This window comes from Canis lupus, chromosome 8 (assembly GCF_003254725.2).
Source record: "Canis lupus dingo isolate Sandy chromosome 8, ASM325472v2, whole genome shotgun sequence".
Taxonomy (NCBI): domain Eukaryota; kingdom Metazoa; phylum Chordata; class Mammalia; order Carnivora; family Canidae; genus Canis; species Canis lupus.
Window position 1 is genome coordinate 70,944,461 of NC_064250.1, and position 24,801 is coordinate 70,969,261.

At 52.2% G+C, this 24,801-nt stretch overlaps 1 protein-coding gene across 5 annotated transcripts in view; it reads left to right on the plus strand.

Moving 5' to 3' along the window:
- The window catches only part of TRAF3 (TNF receptor associated factor 3), a 115,851-nt gene extending 96,342 nt beyond the window's left edge, over positions 1-19,509 (plus strand). For 4 of the 5 annotated variants that reach the window (XM_025442493.3, XM_049113505.1, XM_049113503.1 and 1 more), the window contains 5 exons: positions 1,871-1,945; positions 3,602-3,694; positions 7,964-8,104; positions 13,056-13,230; positions 14,122-19,509. In XM_025442493.3, the coding sequence (XP_025298278.1) occupies positions 1,871-1,945; positions 3,602-3,694; positions 7,964-8,104; positions 13,056-13,230; positions 14,122-14,693 (1,056 nt within the window). In that variant the 3' untranslated portion in view covers positions 14,694-19,509. The remainder of the gene's footprint in view (positions 1-1,870; positions 1,946-3,601; positions 3,695-7,963; positions 8,105-13,055; positions 13,231-14,121) is intronic. The other variant, XM_049113506.1, reaches the window with a different exon arrangement.
- Positions 19,510-24,801: the final 5,292 nt, after the last annotated feature.

Here is a 24,801-nt window from a genome sequence, read left to right on the forward strand (position 1 = left end):
CCCCCCCCCCCCGAGCCACTCTCAGTCAGAATGTGTCCTACCCAGAAGATGACTCTGCTCAGCAAGGGCAGGGTCTTGCCTGGTGGCAGAGGTCTCTAGGCCTAGAATGTGCCCTAGGAGTGAGCAGGGAAATGCATACAGATTTCCACAACCAGAAAGTCCCTCTGGATGAAGAGTCTGTAGTCTTGAAGTGATTACCAGGGTTTTATACCCTTTTCAAAATTTTCACTCTTTCAGGGCTACCTGAATTAGGGACAAAAGCTAACTCCATTTGCCTCTAAGTTATTTTTCTTTTAAAAAATCTTTAAACATGCATTTATCTTGGGTTTCTCTTGGGTTTCTAGTGAACGATACTACTGGTCTGTAGCTTATTCTTTCCTCTGTTCCAAAGCTCCTCTCCTGTAAGGAATGACAGTAAAGGCTCTGAGAGTAATGATAATGAACCAGTTTAGGAAAAAGTGTGACCCTGAATTTATAGTGACACACTGAAAGTGACATCAGACTCCAGTGTCCCTGACTTTAATGCTAGAAGTGCTTGCTGGAGGGTCATGATTATACCAGTGGCACTGAGAGAATATATTTTAAAACTTTGAAGTGGACATAACTATACACATTCTCATGCTACTTTTCTCTGCCACTCACCGGTAATCTACCGGGTGGAGGCCAGAGCTTCCTGGCTGGGTTCAGAGGAGCATCAAGTGTACTAGACTGCTAGATCTGTAACCACCACGATGCTGCCCAGGCCCAGAGACCTTCCACAAAGGTTGGCGCATAGGCTCCCCAGGACATTGGCCCTCCTCTGCAACTCTTGCCACAGGACAAAAGAGCAGTCCTGTGACCCACCTTCCTCTCTGTCCTAAATGCTGACCTAAAGGAAAAGGACTTAAGAACTCTTTGTCCTGGGAGCCAAGGTAGAGCTGTAAGAGGACAAGCCCATGAGCCTTTGGGAGGGGGACAGGGTGCTCAGACACCCCCTTTCCTGGTTCGGGGTCTAATTGTTTTCTATAAAGATCTATCCCTAGAATTTCCTGATGAGAATTTATTCAGTAAAAGAAGAAGCTCTTTTTAAATTGTATTAGCCTAATGAATAGCACTATGTCTTTAAAATGTAGACACTTCAATTCCCTTTTCTCTTGAGGGGGCATCATAAGTGGTTTTTATTTGACTATTTGCCAGGATTTAAGCTGAACAAAGGCATTTTTCCTTGTACGATGAGTTATCCTCTCCCAGTCTCTCCTAATTTTCTTCTACCAATTAGAGGTGATAATATTAAGATTCATGTTGTTAGAATGACCTTAGTGATCTGTGAGAAGCTACATGAATTTATGGCCACTCAGAGGGAAAAAAAAGTCTTTTCAGAAGAAGGAAAAAACTCATCTCGTTATCTTGAGTATTGAGAGTAATGGTACATCATGTAAGCTTGCTTCGAAAATATCTTTATTTTTGTGTACTGTATAGTAGGTGTGTGACCCAGTTACATCCTGAATGCTTTCTCTTTTTTGTGTTTCATGCAATTTTTGTTTATAGTCTTTAAGTGTTCATTTCAGTTTACGTTTTTTCCCCTTTCTTTTTAAAATTCTGGCGCTGCAGACGGCATGTCACATTTTGAACAATTTGTTCTAAAGAAACTGCAGGTTTAAGAAATGTTACAGTAACTGTATTTTTGTATATTGGCGTATATATGTGTATACACGTGACAGTAGTGTATATTTACTGCCTGTAAGTCTAGGAAGGAGATGGTATAAACACACCTGTAGCTGATAAGCCCCCTTCGTGACAGTACAAACCAGATGCTCTCTGTGCCCTTAATATGTTTGAACATTTTCATGCAGACGCTTGTGCCACAACTCACGTCTCTTTCCCGTTGCAGTTGAGTGCACACTTGTCAGAGTGTGTCAATGCCCCCAGCACCTGTAGTTTTAAGCGCTATGGCTGCGTTTTTCAGGTCAGTATCCAACATTTGTCCTTCCCAGTCACTGACATTCTGCCATGAGAGAAAGTTACTATCTTAACATCTTAACATGCAAGTTCTGGACTTGTAGTCTTTATCATGGAACCGAGTCACCATGTTGCATGGGTGGCAGAAGCCACATGCAGCAGATGTGGGTGCTCGCTCTCCATGCCAGGGGTGTTCTGAGACTTCAGGTGGACACCTGAGCTGAGGAGGAAGTCAGGAGGCCCGGGAATAGCTACATCTAAAACCAGCTAGAAAATGGGGCAAACAGGACTGACAGCTATGGGGGGTTTTCTAGAGAGATTGTTATGGAACATTAGCCGGGACCTGATTATAAGTGGGTGTCAAACCAGACGTAGTTGGAGCAGTGTGCGTGTCAGTGCACAGTTGTGAGGATGGCACTTGTGTGTCCGTAAACGCATTTCAGAGTATATATGCTATCCCTCCCAGGACAGCCGTGTGGAGAGGGTGTCTCCATCACCACCACACTTGTGCTGTGAGAAACCTGTTTCTGGGGGATTTTTGGTTCGTTTTTTTTTTTTTTTTTTTTTTTTTTAACACGTCTGAGATTGCTAGTGAATTTGAACTGAGTTTCATTGAAACATATATCTCAATCTTAAAACTGCTGGAGGGCAGTATATATTACAATTAAAATATTTTATATTTAATTTTGTGTATTATCAGTACATTATTAGGAAATCAGTTCAGAGATACTGGCATCTCAGTATTTTCTTAGAAAGTAAATAGCCCTAAGAGTAAGAACGACTGTAGCTCTCCCATTGTCTCCGTCTCTTAATGAGATGGAGCACTCACCACTGTTATGTCGTATGTAGTATCATTCATTCTGTGTATGTATATATATATATATGTTTATATATAGCAATACTTATATCAACATATATATATATGAATATTCTATGTACAGAGTATATGTTTTGGAGATCATTAAAATGCTTTCTGTGGCTTCTTAATTTTCTAATATCAGAACAAATTATATTTTCATGCCGATTATTTCCTTAAATATAGGAAGTACTATTTCATGTGCTTATTACTGACTCTAAAATGGTCTCCATCTTATGTACTCTGTAGATTGTTTATGTTTTGTATGTAACTTTCCAAGTATACTTAGAATAGTGAGGAGTAATACATTTTCTAACACAGTGAATTTCCTTAATAAGTTGATAATTCTAATAAATTATTTAGAATCCCACTTTGATTACATGTTTACTAGATTATTTGTAGCAGTGTCTAGCTGTAACTGCAGGTGTCTAAACATTTTCCATTTGTGTTTTTAATGAAAAAGGTTATATAGGAACCAAAGTGAGAGGTTGAAGATTCAATTTCTTGATTTTACAAATACAAAATGCAGATGAGAAGGAGCTTGGGAAGAAGCTTGAAGAGCGAAGAGCATGGACTTGAGGTTGCTGTATGCAGGATGTCTGCTCTTCTTGCCAGCCTCTCCCCACCTGCACTCAGTAGAGTAGGGGCCGCTGAGCATGGCCCTCCGAAGGCTTGGAGACCACCCACTAGCTTTAAGGAATAGGGCTCCCCTCTTCATGTTTATTGCTGGTTTTAGGTCATGTGTTAGTCTTACTATGCTCTGTAATGGAATGAGGTCAGCTTAATGCACTACATCTCTTCTCGCAGGGGACAAACCAGCAGATAAAGGCCCATGAGGCTAGCTCCGCAGTGCAGCACGTCAACTTACTGAAAGAGTGGAGTAACTCTCTGGAGAAAAAGGTACACCATGCTGCTTCCTGCTTTTGTTGGCTCTTAATAATTTCTTCAAATTATTTAAAGAAGAATATATTTTTTATAGTTACTAGTGGATTTGGATAAAAAAACAGTATCAAGAGAATGTCAAAAAAGTAAATTTCTTTTCACATGACCTTGAGCTTATAAATGAAGGTGTGTGTGTGTGTGTGTGTGTGTGTGTGTGTGTGTGTGTGTGTTGTTTGTTAATTACCAAGCAAGCATGCAGTGCCCTTTATGGTTACCTTAGCATTGACCTCGAATAGGCATTGTCAAACTTCCAAACCTTCCATTCTCTCCCCATCAGCTTCGTCTTTTTGTACATAAAGTTTTATTGGAATGCAGCCATGCTCATTCATTTCCCTTTTGTCCATGGCTGCTTTTGCAGAGTTTAGGAATTGAGACAGAAACTGTACAGACCTCACAGCCCAAAACATTTACTCTTTGGCTCTTTGCAGAAAAAAATCTGCCAATACCCAATCTAGAAGGTTACCAGTGTTAAATGCTTCACCATTCTTTGTCTTTTCTGAGAGACAGCTGGGAAAAGACTTTGCCCCTCCAATAGTTTTATTATTGACTCTCTCACCTGACACTTTGTGGAAATTTGATGCGGGGAGCACTTGTTCTCCAGCTAGGCTCCTTCGCAGGTGCCTTCCTAATGTCATACTTCTTATCGTCTCATTCCGTGGTGTTCAACTGGGCCGGGCCTGGGCCCTCTGTTCATGAGGAAAGGACGAAAACCTCCAAGAATTGATAGGGAAGCAGTTGCTACAGGATCTCTCATTGTGGCTTCTATACAAAAGTAAAAACTTAACTCAATATTCAAGAAATATTTATGGAGAATTTGCCGTAGAGGGTACCAAGAAGAATTAGAGCAGCCGGTGGAATTGATGTTTATTTTCTAGAGATTTGAATACCTTGTTTCCAGTATTAAATCCAACCAATTTAAAATGTGAGTATATTTGAAAGAGTATAAAATTCTTAATCACAATGCTTTTATTAACTCTGACATAGTTTGTTAATACACATGTTTATGCTGAAGATGAGATGTGACACAGGGTTGGTTTGTCACATATACACACACAAGTGTGGTAGAAGAAGGGTCCTGTTTAACAGGGAAATGAGATTTGTGTTACAAGAGTCATTTGTGACTGAGTTGTCTTTTTTTCCCTTCTGAAGAATGTGTTCTGTTTCTGCTTTTAAAAAATTATAGACATAGGGCAGCCCCGGTGGCGCAGCAGTCTAGCGCCGCCTGCAGCCCAGGGCATGATCCTGGAGACCCTGGATAGAGTCCCACGTCAGGCTCCCTGTATGGAGCCCGCTTCTCCCTCTGCCTGTGTCTCTGCCTCTCTCTCTCTCTCTCTCTCTCTCTGTCTCTATGAATAAATAAATAAAATCTTTAAAAAAAATAAAAAATAAATAAAAATAAAAATTATAGACATAGATGTCAGGGCTCTCCTTGATACTCCGTTTCTCACTTACTTAAAAGTCCTTTCTTTTATTTATAATGCATTGGTTCTGTTCCAGCTGTACTAGTTAGCTAACAGTTTGTGGTTCTGAGGTGTGTAGCTGTCCAGTGAGACAATCGTAGAAAGTGCCATTGCCAAGTCTGCTACCCGAGCTGAGACTCCATTAGTGCATAAAGAGGTATGGTCTTCTCCCAGCCCCACTTCCTCATGTTTGCTCCACTCCAAGCGAATGGTTTCTGTCTTTGGAAATGCTGGGACAGAGCCTCTGCGTGCACCATTGTTTGTGTTCACCGGAAAACACCTGTCTCTTCTTTGGGCCCAGAGGCAAAGACTAGACAAAGAATGGAGATACTTGTCTTTTCTTAAAATGGGAATTTATTTCTCATTACACAATTACTCAGTTGGAATATCTTAGGTTATTTTGTTCATGTGTAGTGGAAAATGGAATGTTTTTGCGTTGGTTCAAAAACTCTAATCCATCATGTCAAATTAAGGAAAAACTGTTTTGTAAGATGTGGACTTAAAAATACTCATCTTCTGTATGGGAAAAGTTTAAAGGGAAATATGGAGTGCCCCACCAAAATAGGCTGGAGTAAATGTTGTTCTCAGTGAGGAGGGCCTTAGGGAAGGACGAGAGGACTCCTGTTTCCTCTGCTATGGGGGTGTTCTGCTGTGCTTCTTGGAAACACACCTGCCAGGAAGATTTTCCCATGCATGTCATGTCTACCTGATAGGAGAAAGCAGGGCTCTGCAGGTGCCTGGGAGTTGGATTCTTTGATTAAAATAAGTATTTAAAAATTTAAAATAGGGAGGTCCCTAAATTAAGAAATTAAGAGTTTAATATGGTGACATGTTCATTAATGTGAGATGCTTCTGCTCACCCTCAGGTTGCTTGTTTTTTGCAGAAGAAAAATTGTCATGTTTTTTGGAGATATTACCGAGATTTTTTATCAAAAAGGTTGGCATGAGGACCTGGGTGGCTCAGTGATTGAGCATCTGCCTTTGGCTCAGGGTGTGATCCTGGGATTCCTGGATCGAGTCTTGCATCGGGCTCCCTGTGAGGGGCCTGCTACTTCCTCTGCCTATGTCTCTGCCTTTATCATGAATAAATAAATAAAATCTTTAAAATAAAAAGGTTGGCATGCATGCAGGCTATTTTTTGGGGTGTGAGAATAAAGAGTCTGGAAATTGTGACCACCTTGAGAAATGGGAATGAGTGAGATATGACTTTGGAAAAGGCAAACCTGCCTGTAGGATGTGCACATGGCCAGTCTGCATCAGTTGTAGAAGTCCAGGGTCATGAGGCAGCGTATTTTAGAGAGGAAAGTCTGTGCTGAGTAAAATCTGAGGAAAGCAAAGTGTTATTTTGCCCATGAGACATTGTAAGTTTTGTATTCCGTAGTAAATATGTGTTTGTCTAAAATAAAAGAGATTGATTGTATCCAAAGGACTGCTTAGTTGCCTGTCTTTAGACAGGTTATTTGCAGGGTCATCAGGAATCAGTGCTTTACCACACCCATGTCTGCCCTGGGGTACCCTGGGGCCATCACCTCAGTGTTCGCTGGTATTCGGAGCACAACTGAGCGGAGGTGTCACAGCGTCCATTGTGGAGCCTGCTGTCTTCCAGGGGCAACAGCCATGCACAAACACATCTGTCAGTAGAAGGGCCTTTCCAAGGGCCAGAGTGCCCCATGGAGAAGTCTTGTGAGAAGGCAACTTTGTCAGACTTGCCCTCAGACTCCTCATCTGGGGGTTCTTGGGAGCTAATTATTTTCCAGAAAGAAATCTTGAAAAGGCCAACGGTGAGCTTAGAACTGCTCCCCCAGCAGGCCCTTACCTGGGCTGATGTGGTGTTGCAGGTAGATATGTTGAATTTTATGGAAGGTCCTTTCTGGCGACGGCCAGACACATGGACTCTGCAGCTCCACGTCTCTGTTGCAAGAGCCAGTTATTGGCCCAAAGGATTAACCAAAGACATACATAGCTTTTTTATTCTCACTGTGCTTTCCTCATTATGTTGGGAGAACTTTTCAAAGTATAGGATATGGCCCACTTGTGGAAGTAAAATAATTTAGTGGATTGCAACTACTATTTTTTTTTTTTTTAAGTAAAATAGAATAAAAGAGAACGTATCCAGACCCATGGAAATGTTTAGGGCAAGGATGGTTTTGTGATTCCTGCTTCTTACACACAAGCACATGCACACATCTGTACAAACGGGATGTGAGATGTGCAGATGTGTTTCCTGGTCAAAGTTTGAAAGACAACTCTGGTAAAAAGTTGATTGGTTTTCAGCAAAAATTTTAGGAAGTGTGTCCCATTCATTCTGAAATTCAGTTAGCTGCTGTACTTTGCCTTACCTTATTTAATTACTGGGGAGATTCTGAGAAACACAGTGTATAGGATTTCCTATTAAGTTACTAGGACTTCTGGGGCATCTGGGTGGCTCAGTGGTTGAGCATCTGCCTTCGGCTCAGGGTCGTGATCCCAGGGTCCTGGGATCGAGTACCACATCGGGCTCCCTACGAAGAGCCTGCTTCTCCCTCTGCCTATGTCTCTGCCTCTCTCTGTGTCTCTCATGAATAAATAAATAAAATCTTAAAAAAAAAAAAAAAAAAGAGTTACCAGAACTTCCATTTCCTGTATAAAGGGATTTTTTTCCCTGGAACTCCTTCCAGTGAACTAGTAGAAGGCCTATATTGTGAAAATTTAGGTACTATCATTATATAATTGTTACTAACTAATAAAACCACTTTTTATTTGCTTAATTGAAGAATTTATTTTCCAGGTTTCCTTGCTACAGAATGAAAGCGTAGAAAAAAACAAGAGCATACAAAGTTTGCACAATCAGATATGTAGCTTTGAAATTGAAATTGAGAGACAAAAGGAAATGCTTCGAAATAATGAATCCAAAATACTTCATTTGCAGGTAAGAAGTTTAAGACTATGGCTGGATCAAAGGGTCGAGGAGCATGTCTGTGTTCTCCTTTTGGGTATTCTCAGTGAGCTGTTTGAGCAAAAACCATGACTTTTGTCAAACAAAGGACTTATTTCTCTTGCTTAATTGGAAACTTGAGAAAGACCTGGGCTGCTGTGTCTTGTCCGCCTTTCCTTGGAGAGCAAGTACCATTGCCTCTCTGATGTGCCTTTGATTCACTGTGGGTGAAGTAAGATTTACAGCCCGTGTTTTAAAAAATTAGCTGTTTTTTATTATTATTTAAGATTTCATATTGTTCAAGAGTAGTTATGTGTAAAGTTTCACTTCCTAAAGTGAAGTGAAGCCAATCTATTTTGTTCTGAATTTCCTAGTGACACACAGGCCCTGCTTTATCTCACCATAGCGATCCAGATGTACCTCAAAACAAACATGTAAGCCTTTGTTATTCTGAAAAGAAAGTGATTGTGTAAGGGGCTTGATTAAAATGTGGTTCCTCATTTCTGTTATCAACACAGGTACTTAATAGTATATTATTCTTGTAGGTATCATATGCACATCAGCTTACTCGTAGTGTGTGCCTGTTATACTAATTCCCACGTGTATCACGCACCCATGGAAGCATCACTGAAGTTTCCAAAATGGCTTTTCAGGGCTTTTACTTAGATGTGTTTCCTTAAATTATCTGGAAGATTAAAAAAAAAAAAAAAGTCCAGTAGCTCAGAGTCACGGTGTCTTTGAGAATGCCTTTCCTCCCTTTTAACATCAGAGATTAGTCATATTGGCTTGAATTGCATAGAGATTTATTAAATTAATTTCATTTGTGTTAAAACTTTGAGGTTGTCCAGTGACGAGGAAAAACACAATGAAATAACAGATTGTGTTAGAAAAGGTACAAGTCTTTGGTATTGAATCAGGCCAAAAAAAAGTACATCACATAAAACGCCAGCAAGCCTCCTGCTGGAAGTTCCTGGCGTTCTGCAGAGACCCATGGGAATGCTGTTCAGGATGTCCAGAGGCTGCACCCACATGGCACCGCTCAGGGCCAAGCTACTAACAACAGAGCTGCTGTCCTGGGGCGCTGAGAGGTGGGTAGAAAGGATGCAGAAATCAAAGCTATGCTAGAAAACCAGCTGTTAAAAATATCAACAACAGAAGAAAAATTAGGATATCTGTAATGAGGTCACTGGGGCACTTGTCTGAAACCTCTGATGTCATTACATGCATCTTCTCCACTTCCCCCTCTCCCAGGGTGAGAAGTTTGAATTTAATTTACTTTTTAGTAGAGTTTAATCATTCTATCATGTGTGATTTATATTTTAACACTTTCATGATTGAATAAACCGCTGAGATCTAAGTCAGAAAGACAGGGGGAGACCCTGTTGCTGGAGCCCAGAGCAATGGAGGCTGAGTACAGTTGGTGCCCCTGCCTGGTCATAAGTAGGAGGGCGGTGACTTCGCTGCTGCCCTTCTCCATGGAGAGAAAAGCATGAAGGAAAACAGACCATGTTGAAAGAGAGATACTCAGATCACACTGGACGTGCAATGCCCAATCTCATTAAGTCCCCCACAGCAGCTTCTGTAGACTGACTCCATCTGGGTGACATTGTCACATGACAGGTGGCAGCTTACCGGTGCTTCACTAGGGGGCTGGCAGCGTGTGGCTAGCCTGACAGACAGAGCCTGGGCTGTCCGTCTTCAGGGAATGTGGGTGGAAGACCTCCGTGGCTGGACCCCTGGGGGCATTGGCTGTCTGTGAAGCACGCTCTGCCTGAGGGCACTTCTCTCCAGTTCCTCTAGAGCCTTCTCCACCTCTCCACCCTGCACCTGGCTCATGTACACCTCTCATTATTCCTCCTTCATCCCAAACCCTTCCTGTTGCCTTCTCCTCCCCCTTCCCTCCTCAATGCTCTCTCAGCCCCATACCTCAGACCACCACGGTGATGACAGACATGGTACCCTCTGTGTCATCTCCTTCCTTGTCTGCTTGTCCAGTAGATCCTAAAATCCCAGAGATGATGGGAGCACATACAGAGTGCAGAGTTCCTGAGGGCCCCAGATGTACATGGTAGATAGGGATGCAATCGGAGTTGGCTAAAGGCAGTGGAATTTAAGAATGTATTTGCTTTCACTGGCCCAGGAAGGGCAGTTTCTTAATATTTTACTTTTTAAAGAACCTGTTTTTCTTACTGAAAACAAACCACCTAGATGTCAGCTTAATCCCTGTGTCCCTGATGCCATGTGGCCTGCTGCACGCCCCCCCACCCCCCACCCCTGGCCCGTGCCCCTGTGTGTCACCTGCAGGACTCATTTGCCCAGGGTTCTCTACAGGTCCCAGTGACCCAAACGGTGCAAATGACAGAGTAACGGTGGTTTAAGTCCCCAAGCGCACAGTGTGGGACACTGATGAATTGAGGTTCTAGCAGCAAATCTTTTGATTGGGATTTATTTCCATAGCCTGCAATCTATACCGTCTCTCCACTCCAGGATTCTTTTTCTCATGCAATCCTACACCTGCATTTAAGATTTATTTTTATAGGGATCCCTGGGTGGCGCAGCGGTTTGGCGCCTGCCTTTGGCCCAGGGTGCGATCCTGGAGACCTGGGATCGAATCCCACGTCGGGCTCCCGGTGCATGGAGCCTGCTTCTCCCTCTGCCTGTGTCTCAGCCTCTCTCTCTCTCTCTGTGTGACTATCATAAAATAAAAATTAAAAAAAAAAGATTTATTTTTATAGAAGTAGGACAGCAGCTGAGTGTAGACCACTCTTTAGGAATGAGATCATGTTTGCTGCCTTCTACAGAGAAAGTTTGATTGAGATCAGGGTCCTGCCTTGACTCTCTACCATTGATGCAAAGGAGAGGTCTGTTTACCACATTCTTCCTTGCCGTGTGGGGAGCTCCTTCTAGAGCCTTGTCTGTGTCCACACTTGTGTACATGTGTTCCCTCCTGCCCCCGCCACCACGTGCTGACTCTGTCACTGAGCTGGAGCCCAGGGCCCTCCTGCAGCCCTCCTCGCACATCCACAGCCCTGCTCCTGAGATCGCCACGTGCCTTCATGCCCACTGCCCCATGCACATCCCGTCTTGCGGAGGAGGCACCTCTGCATCACCCCCTCTAATCTCAGGGGCGTGAAGCTTAGAGGTGATGCCCTGCTTGTCCCAGGCCACCGTGCAGTTCATGTTCACTCGATGTCCACCAGGCTACAGAATGGCATCTCTGAAAGCCACCACCGATGACATAGGTTTTCATTAACTTGCCTTTTAAACTCCCCAGTGTCCGTGTTGGCTCACCTTGTTGTCGTAGTGGGTAGAGTACCTGGTGAGAGCTGCAGATGCTCATCAGAAATAGAGTATGGGTCTGGGGGTTCGGGGAGGTCAGTAGGCCCCAGAACACAGACTGTGTGAGCTAATCCAGTATGTCTCCAAACACATGGATCGAAATAAAGTGACATCAGTGTGGGAAGAGGTGTTCTCTACAGAAATCATTTTTGCTTTTTCAGTGTTAGCTAATACCAGGTTTTCTTGGAAAGAAGAGGAAGAATAACACTGTACTTCTACCCAAAAAAAGTAACCCAGACCTACCATGTTTGTTCCTTGGTGGTTATTAACAGCCAGCAAGGGTGCTGAAACTAAATGTTTAAAAATAGGCTTCCGAAAGGAGAAGTGAACTCAGTAGGCCCCGGGGCTCTCCCCTGTGTGGCCTGCTGCTTAGATGCGGCCCAGTCCCTCACAGCTTCACCGGGGCCCAAACCCTGCCGCCTTTGTGAGCTTTACTTCACAAAATGCAAATCCTTTTTAGAAGTGAAAACGCAGGGGCGCCTGGGTGGCTCAGTCGGTTAAGTGTCTGCCTTTGGCTCAGGTGATGATCCCAGGGCCCTGGGATCCAGCCCAGCATCGGGCTCCCTGCTCAGTGGAGAATCTGCTTCTCCTTCTCCTTCTGACCCTCCCCCACCAAGTAAATGAATAAAATCTTTAAAAAGAAATGAAAATCCTTTAGGTCCCAGCTTCATCCAACAGTTGGATGTGCCAGTCCTTAAAAGCAGGCTGGCCGGGCAGCCCCGGTGGCGCAGTGGTTTAGCGCTGCCTGCAGCCCAGGGCGTGATCCTGGAGACCCTGGATCGAATCCCACGTCAGGCTCCCTGCATGGAGCTTGCTTCTCCCTCTGCCTGTGTCTCTGCCTCTCTCTCTCTCTGTGTCTCTATGAATAAATAAAATAAAAAATCTTTAAAACAAAAAACAGGCCGGCCACCGTAGTTAGAGCGTGAATCTCATCCCTCTGCTTATTGTTGTCAATGGTCTTTGTGTTTCTGCAAAAAAAGAAAAAAAAGAAAAGGCTTTTTTAATTATTTAAATTAAGATAGCATGAAATTCAGCCTCACCGTCAACAGTCATGTCTTTATGTTTCTGTGCCCAGTGTGCATGGGAGAAGCAAGCCCCACTCCTAGGCATTGGCCTCTCCATTTCAGCCAGGGTCTGCAGACCCGCCATCAAGGCTCTTCCTGCTGCCAGCCCTGTGCGGATGCCAGGTCTCTCTCGAGCAGGTGGCAGGGTGGTGGCTGCAGCCACAGGGATAGGGTGGCCTCTCCAGCCCTGGGCCAGGCAGCCTTGTGGGAGACCCACATTGTCTGGCCACTATAGATGACTTGGCCCTTTAGGAAATGGAGACCTGACGACAGCAGCTGGGTGTGGCTCCAGTGTCCTGAACCTGAGACTGTAGGACAGAGCAGTGAGGGCCCCATGCCCTGCAGCTGGCGGGTGAGGCCTCTCTGTGCCTTGGTCCCCTCCTCTGGGGTAGGACCCTGTGGCACCTGTGAGATGCCTGTGTGAGAGTTGGCGTGGGGCCGGCTCTGGACTGGCTGCTCTTCCTAACTAGCCGGTGTCTCTTCTCTAGAACCTCAGAGAGTTCTAACTGTGCTTTGCCTTTCTGATGCCTTTGATCTGGAAGCGAGTAATAGACAGCCAGGCAGAGAAACTGAAAGAGCTGGACAAAGAGATCCGCCCCTTCCGGCAGAACTGGGAAGAAGCAGACAGCATGAAGAGCAGCGTGGAGTCCCTCCAGAACCGAGTGACCGAGCTGGAGAGCGTGGACAAGAGTGCAGGGCAGGCGGCTCGGAACACAGGTGGGGGCTGCAGGGGCAGCGTGGGGAGGCCTAGGAGGGGCCTGGGGTGGGCCGCGTGTGTCCTGGTCTCTACCTGGGAGCCTGGCGGCCCGGCCACTGTGGCTTGAGCTGGTGGGTGGGTGGTACATTAGGCACACACTACCTTTGAGCAGTAATTTCCAGTGAGACGTCATTCGTGCAGAGGTGTGATGACTTTCCAGCCGGAGTTGCCTTTGTGAGAGAAACGTTTCCCACCTAGAACACACACCCTGCACGTGACACCAGCGTGGTAGGGAGGAGACCAGGTGGCACGGTGGACACCAGGCAGGGGCAGGGCTTGCTGGCTGGGGGGCTCTCGGCCGTGCTGGTTAAGGCCCAGGGGACAGATGACCCTGCAGTTTGCTCAGCCAACGTGTTCCTGATACCTAGAAGCTGCTTTGGGGACTGAGTGAATATTCTGAATGTTTGCATGACGAGGATTAATGGTGCAGAGGTACTCAGGTGATGGCAGTGCCCTCCCTCCCAAACGTTGGGTTAAGTGGAGGACAGGAATGACGTGGGCAGAAGCCACACAGGACACAGGTGACTCCAAGCATCCAGCTGGAAGGCAGGGGGATGTGAGTAAGAGGGCGGCCTTTCCCTGCCCCCCTGACGGTGCCCTGGGGGGACCTGCACCGATGTGCCCTGAGGCCCATGGGCCCTGTGTCCCTCAGGGTTGACTCAGCAGGCTGTGGCCGCGGGTGGGGGGCAGCGCAGCCGGGATCAGAGGCCTACATTTCAGGACACATCCAGGTGCTTGTCCTCCACCCAAAAGCCAGTTCCGTTTAGTGCCAGTGCTGGCGGGAACGGGCTCCTCCAGCCTTCCTGACACTTACGGGCCCTCCACCGTCTGTCTCTCCTCACCCACGGCAGGCTTGCTGGAGTCCCAGCTGAGCCGGCACGACCAGATGCTGAGCGTCCATGACATCCGCCTGGCCGACATGGACCTGCGCTTCCAGGTCCTGGAGACCGCCAGCTACAACGGCGTGCTGATTTGGAAGATCCGAGATTACAAGCGGCGGAAGCAGGAAGCCGTCATGGGGAAGACCCTGTCTCTTTACAGCCAGCCTTTCTACACGGGCTATTTTGGCTATAAGATGTGTGCCAGGGTCTACCTGAACGGGGACGGCATGGGGAAGGGGACGCACTTGTCGCTGTTTTTTGTCATTATGCGTGGAGAGTATGATGCTCTGCTTCCTTGGCCATTCAAGCAGAAAGTGACGCTCATGCTCATGGATCAGGGGTCCTCTCGGCGTCACCTGGGAGATGCGTTCAAGCCGGACCCCAACAGCAGCAGCTTCAAGAAGCCCACCGGGGAGATGAATATTGCCTCTGGCTGCCCAGTGTTCGTGGCTCAAACTGTGCTAGAAAACGGGACATATATTAAAGATGATACCATTTTTATTAAAGTCATAGTGGATACTTCGGATCTGCCCGACCCCTGACCGGTCACTGGGGAGGTGGATTGAGCAGAAGGCATCTCCTCTGGGGGGTTTGAACCGGCTGTCTCCACCGAGGTCCTCGCGCTCAGAAAAGGACCTTGTGGAACGGAGGAAGCAGCAGAAGGTGGCCGCGGGCCGGCGGGAGGAGCCACGCGTGAGGACACACCTGACATGTTTTCTAATAGACTAGCAACACTCCACTCTGAAGAATTATTTATCCTTTGACGTGATAAATACTGCTGTCAGAGAAGGTTTTCATTTTCATTTTTAAAGATCTAGTTAATTAAGGTGGAAAACATATATGCTAAACAAAAGAACCATGATTTTTCTTCCTTAAACTTGAACACCAAAAAAAGAAAACACACACACACACACGCACACACACGCACACCTGGGGATAGCTGGACATGTCAGCATGTTAAGTAAAAGAAGAATTTATGAAATAATAATGCAATTCTGATATATTCTAAAATTCAAGAGTGCAATCTTGTTTCAAATATAGTATATTGTCTATTTTTAAGGCCTCATCTGGTCTCTGTTTTAATAATTTGTTTGTCAGAAGACCCTGAAGTACACCTAGGTCTTTTTTGAAAGTCTAAATTCAGAATCATTTTTTAATTTAAAGTTCTGAGATAATTGTTATTGCAAACATTTTATTTTAAAACGTTGATAGACTGATATTTCTTGGAAGAAAATGTAAAATATCAAACACTGGTTATCACTTGTGATAGGAAAGAAAATATTCAATCTGCTGTTATTTCTCGTTAGAAATGTAAACCTTCGATATCTGTCGTAGTTAATGACACTACTTCAAAATTATTATGAAAGGGAAACTGCTCATGGATGCTGTGCATCATTTTCAGATTTATAATTGTTTTCACCCTAAAATAGGGCATTCGTTGAACTTTGGAGTTCTAAACAAAATCCTGTAGGCTCTTACAATTCTGCCCCATGTGTTCAGACACGCTCTCTATTGCTGACAACTCTGACCTTCAGTGTCCAGTGCCCGGGGGTGGGCAGGTGGCTCGTGCTGGAGGAGGCCACAGCAGGTGTGTTTCTTCATTCTGTCACATTGCTGCATTTTGTTCACGATCTCCAAAGGCAACATCTTTGCGTAGAGGTGGTGGCATACTGTACATGTGCCTTAGATGTGACATGCTGCTTCTCGACCCTGGCTTTGTGTTCACCGTAACTCTCGGAGGTGATAGTTTAACCCGACTTTTCTCTCGACCACTAGATCTCTGCCTCTTCCCGGGCCCCCAGACAGCCCCGTTCTGCTGGGGAAGCCAGGCCCATCTTCAGCTTCTAGAGCCTCCACTGCTCAATTATCACAGATTCCAAATCTCTGGGCCCCAAATGTGTGCCGCCCAGTCCCAGCACGGGCGTGGTCCCCCCCCCCAGGGCAGGACCTTTCTGTGTCCCCACCCGGGTCGTGGGAGTCCACCCCCCCACGAAGCAGAACCCTCTGAGCATTCCAGAGACCGCCGCTCTTGGGGGCTGCCCAGGCTCACCGACGGGGTCCTGGAACCACCCTTCTCTCGGGAAGGGTGGTCTCGGGACCGTCGCAGCCTGCGCCTGCCCAGACGGCACTTTCTCAACTCACTGTTTACCTTCTCTCAATGGTCCAACTGTGATTAGAAGCCGGAGCCCTGCCTCTCTGTGCCCCTCTGCTATGCACCACGCTTCATGGGTGCTCTTACCACTGATGGGTGCTACACGTGACGGGTGCTTCTTAGGCAAAACCAATGTGTGTGAACCACCGCATCTGTGCCGCTCATCCAAAAGACGCGCCCACGATTGGCCAGCTGGGCCGCGCACCTCAGACTGCCTGCCTCTGGGCTCCCTCGTGGTCACGCGGGGACGGTTGGGCTGGTGCCCGGTGGCCCGCCGTGTCTCTGGTGCTGCCATCTGCCCTGGGCGTGCCTCTGCCCCAGTGCCTGCTGGAAGTGCCCTCCTAGCCCATGCTGTCCCCTTCCAGAAGTGACCTGCCACGCCCTTTAGCAGTTCGATGCTCCTTCTATTCATCTTTATTTTCTCCACCCTAACCTCCCCGCCCCCCCATTGCTTTTGGGCAAGTCTGTGATCTCTGTCCTGTCCGTAAGGAGTCATGTGTCCCTGTTCCTAGAGGAAGGACTTCCTGCAGGTGCTGTGGGACCACTGTTCCCTGGAAGGTGTCCCCGACCTCCTCCAGACCTTGCCCTGGTTCTACCCTGGACACACCCAGGGGAGAGAGGACGCTTGGCAGTCCCTGCCTGGCCTCTGGTGGCTTTCCTGAGGCCTGGGGTTACCGGCAGGGACATGCCTGCAGCTTCCTCCCCCTTCACTAGAAGTATGGACAATATTAACAAATTTGAGATAAGTAACATCTCGGTCTGATAAAAAAACAAAAACAAAAACAATACTTTGCCTCTTCTGGTTGAAATTCTTCTGGAGGTGGGCCACCTGGAGGCACTTCTGGAAGCATCTGTCCCTTGGTGGGGGGACTTTCCCAGCAGCCCCTCCCAGACCCGCTCCTGGCGGGAGATGACAGGCCCTTTTGGCCTCCTTCCCCAGGAGCCCGTAGGACATGGCATCAGGAGCTGGCACTGTCCCCGGGGATGAGCACGTGCCCAGCGGAGGCTTCATCCGTGGCTTGAAGATAGTTGGTGAGAACGCGGGGGTCATAGGCCTTTCGGCCGCTCTTTGGTACACATCTTCCCTCTTGTGCGCTTGGGACTTTCTGGAAAGTGGCCTCCTGAAGGACCTGAGGGGGTGGCGCTGCGCGAGGGACACACCTGCCGCTGCTTCCGTCCTGGCTCCTTGGTGCCCTGGTTTGGTGCTCGCTGCCTGGGGCCGGCCTCCTGGCTTCACAGGGTCCCTGCCGCAGATGCACGTGTCACACACACTGTGTGGTGGGTGCACTTTTCCTGTTTCCTAAAAGTGACAAAATTCCCCACGGGACAGAAGTGTCCCAGATGCTCTAGGGAAACCGACACCGAGTCTTGAGCGTGAAGGAAGCTTCCGCCCGCCCTGGACGTGGGGCCGCTCCCTGTCCCCGGGCCGCGTGGGGAAGTCGGGGTTTCCAGCTCCCCGGGCCGTAGGCGGCGCGGAGGAGACCGCAGGAGCTCGTGAGCTTGTCCTAAGTCCTGTCCCAGCAGGAGGCGGCCCTGCCTCGAGCCATCGCCGTGCGGGACGAGGCGGCACCAGGGGCCACCGCGCGGCGCGTCCCCGGAGCAGCATCTGCGGGCGGCAGGTCAGCCCGGGAGGCTCGGCCAACACGCTCGTCCCTTCCCGCGAGGCTGCTCCTGGGCCTGGGTCCCCGAGGGCCACGGAGCCCAGGGAGGCCGGTCCTCCCGGTGGCCGCCTCCGCGGGCCCGGGTCCAGGGCCTCCCGGGCCTCCCCTGCGTCCCGGCCGCCTTGCTGAGGCGGGGCCCCCGGCCCCAGGCCCGGCCACCGACGCCTGCGCTGTCCTCGGCGGGCGGGTCCTGTCCCGAGGGCCGCAGCCGGCGGAGGGGGGGCCGTGGGGCTCTTGTCCTCGGGGCGGGGGACAGGGTGGCGGCCCGGTCCCACAGCTCCCCCCGGGCGCACAGCTCCCTGCTCCGCCCCGAGGGCCGCCCGCCCTGTCGCCGGCCTGTCCGGCCTGTCCCCCAGCCTGCGGGGTGGCTCGTGCCCGGGCCCCGGCCCTGGGCGGTCAGCAGAGCTGTGACACACGGGTCCCCTGCCACGGTCCGGACCTTCCTCAGACTGCGGAGGAGAGTCGGGGGGCCCCAGGCCGGGGAGCGCTTGAGAGGTGAACGACGGGTCTGTCACCCAAATCCGCTTCTTCGCCCAAGACCATGGTCCTGTCTTCAGTTTGCAAATCTCGACAGTTTTATTTTCTCCAAAGTAGAATAAATACGTCCACTGGGGTCTAAGCCAGGTGAGGGCCGGGGGTGGCCCCCAAGTCCGAGGTGACCTGCCTGCCTGGGGGGGCGCCGGCTGTCACCAGGGAGCCCGGGCAGCGGGGAGGGAGCCCAGTCCCAGGGCCCTGGTGGCGCCGAGCAGTGCTTGCCTTTCATTTCTCCTGCTGCTGCTGTATCTCGAGTCCCTTGCGAACTCTTGCGTTGAAAAAGAGGTTCAAGTCCAGGATGGCTGTACCACTCCTGCAATTAGTGGTGATTGGTTTTTATAACTCAGTCCCCTAGTAGACAAGTAAGATAACCTTCAACAGCAAACTAAATGAGTTAATTGGTAAACACAAAAGCCGGCATTATTTCCAAGGATTTCTACAAGAATTACCTATAGAATAACATCTGTGATCAAGGAAGTGTGTGAATCCATGTAGACAATTGTGTCAGGTTTTTAGAATCGCATTCTTTCTCTGATGGCACACCTCTTCGTTCAGTTCTATTACCCAAAAACAAAGACCAAAGAAGGCCAATCTCTCATTTGACTCTGTATTTTTAATCTGTTTTAAAAATTGCCGTCTGTAGTAACCGCTGGCTGTGAGGACCCATCTTGACACTCCAAGTGATTGTGACCAGTGATTCACGTCCTGTGTTTTTCTGCTCTTCTAAGACAAAAAAAAAAAAAAAAAAAAGACAGTATAAGTTATTGCTCAGCAATAATCATGTTGTTAATGTGAGTTAACAACATGTCTGATTTTCTGATAGCATTATTATGTTTTATATTTTCGTTTATTGTATATCGTGTGTGGTTTTATTTGGTATTTATTTGTGTTTTGAGGTCTTGCGATGTTTTTGTGTTTCTGATGCTAATAACTAAAGTTTGTAAGAGTGTAGAATGCAAAACTTTGAAATGCTAAACTGTCTGATTAGAGGAAAATAAATCTGACTAAGGAGTCTGGGCTTCTTTTTCCGCCGTCTGTCTCTCGCAGGCGCGGGGAGCGGCCTGGGCTTGGGGCCTGGAGCCTTCCACCCCCCGGGGCCTCCCAGCCTCTTCTCTCCTGAGTGGCCACGTGGCCCCACGCTCAAAAGGGCCCACACGTGGTCTTAAAACTAATGGGTCCCGTGAGCCCGGTGTGCCGGAGACCGTGCCCCCTCTGCAGCCAATCCTGCCTCCCCTGCAGGCGGGGCTCTGACCTCGGTGACCTCTGCGCGCCCAGCAGCCCTGCCCTCAACCCTGCGGCTTGGTGCAAAGCAGGCCTGGTGCCCACCCAGCTCCCCACCCCCCGCGTGGGGGCTCCGGCCTCCCAGCCTCAGGTCCTCACCTGTCAAACGGCAAACAGCATCCGCCTCCCTTCTGAAAGGTGATTATTAAAAAGCTGTACCAGGGCGCCTGGGTGGCTCGGTCGGTGGAGCGGTCGACTCTTGATTTTGGCCCAGGTCGTGATCTCGGGGTCCTGGGGTCAGCGGGGAAGCGGCTTGAGATCCTGTCCTCCTCCCTCTGCCACTCCTCCCACTTGTGCTCTGAGAGAGACTCTCAAGCAGACTCCACGCTCAGCACGGAGCCCGATGCGGGGCTCGATCTCATGACCCTGAGATCACGACCTGAACTGAAAACCAAGAGCGGGACACTTACCTGACTGCCACCCAGGAACCCCTAAATAAATAAACTTTTTAAAAAAGATTTTATTTATTTATGAGAGACACAGAGGGAGAAGCAGGCTCCATGCAGGGAGCCCCACGTGGACTTGATCTTGGGTCTCCAGGACCACATCCCGGGCTGAAGGCAGGTGCTGAACCACTGGGCCACTCGGGCGTCCCAAATAAACCTTTTTTTTTTTTTCCAAATAAGCCTTTTTAAAAGAGTGTACCGGTGCTGACCAGCAGGGGCTTGGGGCTCCAGGCCACCAGGTGTTTACATTCATCTCCGTCATCTCTGTCCCAGCTGTGGGGCTCTAACTCACAACCCTGAGATCTCCAGTCGCAGGCTCTCCGGACTGAGCCAGCCAGGCGCCCCCAGGAACCAGTTCTAAGCAGCTGCTCAGGGGTGTTGGGGCGTTGGGGGCAGAGGGCCAGCATGACCCCTCCCAGCTCAGCGTTTCTCCAGGTGGTTATATGGACCAGGCCCAGGGGCAGGAGGCCCTTGAGGGCACCCCTGAATTCCAGTCCTGGTGCAAAGACCGTGGGAACTCCCAGCCCCTCCCCTACTGTCCTGCTCCTCCAGGTGTCCCCACTGCAGCCCCACTGGGCCACCGGAGCGCCGTGGGCAGCAGGAAGGGCTGGAGCCCAGGGTCTCGGGGCCCACCCCGGGGTCCTGCCCAGGCCCTCAGGACACTGCTCCTGCCGACCTACGCTGCGGGCCCACCAGAGTCCTCCCGACCCCACACCCTCAGCCCTGCAGGGAGCGCACAGTGGGGCGCCCGGGGCCCCCAGCTGCTCTAACCGGGGCTCGGCACCCAGACCAGGGCAGGGCCCGGGCGCCCACCGCCCTGCAGCCGGGGACGCTGTGCCACTCGGCAGGTGACCCGCCGCCGCCGAGGCCGGAGCCCCCGAGGACGGCCGGGAGCACCGAGAGCTGGGGGTTCCAGCTCCTTCGGAGGGGGCCCTCAGCCGGGATCCCCTTTCCTTTGGGCCTCTTTGGAGTTTGTGGGAGTTTTACGGAGGGGAGCCGCGCGGCCAACCCCAGGGGCAGGGCGCGCCCTGCTGGCGGCGCCGGGAACCGCAGGCGCGAGCGGCCGAGAAGCGGGTCTCGGAGCCCCACGGGCCAAAGCTGGGAGCCCGCCCTGCGCCCCGCCGCCGCCCGTGACGGTTCCCGGCGCCCGGCCCTGCCCCCGCCTGCAGGGCCCCCCGGGCTCCTCCGCGCACAGCTGCGCCCCGAGCTCTGGGGGCGGCCGGCCTCCCCCCTGCAGGAAGGGCCTGCCCCGGGGCCCACAGGCCCCTGCCTTGCTCCCCCGGGGCCCCCGACTCGGGGTTGGCCTCCGAGCAAGGCAGGACTCCGAGCCCCCGCAGCTCCTCCCCTCCTGCGGGCCGGGGCGCGGGGTGCGGGCGCGGGGAGGCCCCGGGACAAGCACTCTCGGGGCAGCGAGGAGACCCCCAGCCAGCGGTGGCCCCCGGGCTGGCAGGATGGGCCTGCTGGCCCCCCGGCTGGGGTGGGGGGGCACCCCGCCTCCTGCGCCCTCCAGGGCTCCGCTCAGAGCCAGGCCGCGTGCGCCATCACCCTTGGCCCAGGGAGGCCGAGCTCCAGCCCTGCTGCGCGGGGGACACAGGCCAGGAGACACCTGCAGATGGGGTCGCAGGCCAGGAGGTCTGCAGGAGCGAGGCCGGTGCCGTGGGGACTGCCAGCCATGTCCTCCCTCCCCACTATTGTTGGGGCGGCCCCTGGCTCCAGGCAGCAGCTAGGGGAGCTGGAGAAGGCGTCGTGGGCCCCAGGGGCACATGGGGGGGTGCTGACAGCGAGGGCGCCCAGCACGGCCTCTCTGGGGAGGTGACTTCATGCACAGACACTCCCACGGCCTCCACCTCACCCCTCCTTCCCCTGTGCGGGAACAGAGCCTGGAGCCTCAGCACCTCAGAGGGACACTAAAGCCCTGAGAGGCACAGGAGACTGCCTGAGGTCACAGGCACAAAGGTCGGGGAGAAGGAGCTGGGGAACTGCTCTTGAGGCTGGATCCATTCCCATTCAGTGGCAGGGAAGGGGGAGGGAGGATGGGGGGTGATGCCCATGGCTGTGCAAATCCCAGTGGGGACCCCGCAGCACAGCGGGCAGGTCTGCCCCCCGTCCCAGGGCGGCAGGACTGTCACTCAAGCCCTCACACCAAGGGGAGGGCCGAGGTCCCAGTCGGAGCACAGCACCCCTGCGCATGTGATCTGTGCAGAGTTGGAAACAGAAAGGAAGCCTAGTCAGGCGTGGGGTCCGGGTCCCCCCAGACCATCGTTCCCGGCCCCTGGAGAAGGTTGTGCACAGAGGGACGCCCACACAGCGAGGGCAGCCAAGGAGGAGTGAGACAGGCACACAGGAGTCCAAGAGCTTGGCTGGCGCCTGGATCCAACCTCGCCTGAAGCAGCTGTGTCATGGAAGAAACTCACTGTGGGACTCTGCGTTTCTCCTACCTCCAGTGGAGTCCTGGCCACTTCCAAAATGCGTGCCCACGTGAGTACCTGGGCTCCCCGGGCTCTGTGTGTGCAGCCTGGGGCCTTCTGGGAACACAGGGCACCTGTCTGCGGTCTAGCCGTGCCCTGCACCATGTCTGTGCTCCCGGTGTCCCAGGGGCTCTCGGCAGCTGTGGGCCAGAGCCAGGGCCTGTCTCCTGCCTCAGCCTAGGCTCCAGCCGGGTCCCCCTCGGATAGCTGGACACGTGGGGGCCGCGTCCGGCCGCTGCTCAGGACTACCCCCTTCGGGGTGGGGGGACGGATGCCGATAGCAGCCCCCTCTCCTCCTGTTGTGCCCCCTTCGTTCTACCCTCCACGCTGCGGCTGCAGCTCTGACTCCTCCTGTGTGTCCGCTGTAAGGCCACCTCCTCCAGGAAGATTTCTCGGACTGCCCTCTTCAGACAGTACAGTCCCCCCGGGAGCTGCCTGCCAGGTAGGGGCGCAGTGGCCAGAAAGGCGTCTCCCCGAGGCCCGACCCCCACCCTCCAGAGCCTCTCCCGGCCTCGTCCCAGGGCACCACCTGCCCACTCGGAGGAAGGAGCCGCCAGCCTTGGGAAGACCTGCCGGGCCTTTCAGGCTTGGCGACCGGGCTCTGGGCCCGGGGGGTGAAGGTCACTGAGCCTGGAGAAGGTCTCCGCCTGGAGAGCCGCAGCGGGGGGTGGAGGAGGGGAGGGGAGCAGAGCCAGAGCCCCTGGTGGGGTCCCGAGAGGCCCGGGCCCCAGAACTGCCTACTTCCCAGCAAGAAGCAAGACAAGGGGGCAAAACAGATGTGACCCCCATGTCGCCCCTGTTCCTGGTCCAGGGAGCTTTTCTCAGCCCAGCAGGCCGGCAAGGCCGAGCTCCAGGGCCAGGGAGACCCCCTCCCCATCGCAGGCTGGGCGGGGCGGCACCACTGCACCCCGGAGAGCGGGTGCCCGGATCCCACCGGGACGACGGTGGCACAAGCCGGGTGAAGAGGCCAGAGGGCCCCCAGGGGCGGGTGCCGTCCCCCTCGGATGAAATACCGGGTCACCGAGACCAGTAGGGTGGCGGGCGGAGTTCCGGGGCCTGCAGGGGCAGGAGGGAGCTGCAGGCGGTCATGCCCTGGGGGGGCGACCCCAGTCCTCATCTCCACCCCCATGTCCATCCCCTGCTCCCCACCCCCCCACCCCGTTTTCCCCCCTTGTCACGCTCCCCTCAGCAGCTGTCCTGGACCCAGTGGCCCACCCACCACTGCTCCCGTGCCATCAGCCATAACCAGGAAGGTGCCATCTGCCCACTCCTGTCATGCTCGGGCCCCCTGTCCCCTGGTAATCGGTTCCCACCTGTCCCTCCTGTAAGGCGCTGTCCATCATCGGTTACTTAGTGACCAGTGTGTCCACCAGGCCCACCCCTCCGCCGTCCCCTCCCCCCAGCCCATCCCCGCGACACCCGCCGCAGCCACCCCCTCCCCTCCTGCGGCTCAGCCCGGCCTGTTGGCCCTCGGCCACCCTCAGTCCCACCCTCAGTCCCACGCCAGCCGCCGTCAGCCACCATCGTCCCGACAAACTCCGGCGGCTACAGTCTCTCACCCACCAACCACCCGTTTTTCCAAGCACCGGGATATTCCCCCCCCGCCCCCCCCCCCCCCCCCCCCCCCCCCCCCCCGCTTTCCATCATTCTTCCCCACCCAAGCACCAGCCACCCGGCCTCTTGCACCGCGGGGTCTCCTCGACCCGCCCCCGCCCCCGTGGCCGCCCCCATCACTTCGCGGGGCCCCCCCAACACCCACTCGTGCTCCGCCACCAGCTCCGTGTGCAGCCCGGGGGGCCTCGCCCCCTCCGCCCCCCACCGCCACAGGCCCACTGCCGGCGCCCGCAGGGCATCCAGGCGGGGGGGGGTGAGGGGGGCTTGGAAGGAAGGCCCCCAACCCAGGGGGGGCAGAGCAGGTGCAGCCCCCGGGCACAGGGCACGGGAGCAGGGAGCCCAGGGGGTCCCTCCCGCCCCCAGCTCGCCCCGCCTTGGAGCGGGTGGGCGGGCCCCAGGGCTGAGTGTGGGGGCAGGAGCCGCCGCGGCGCCCCGGGGCCGGGGGAGGTGGTAACGCCCCGCCCCGCCCCGCCCCGCCCCGCCCCGCCCGGTCA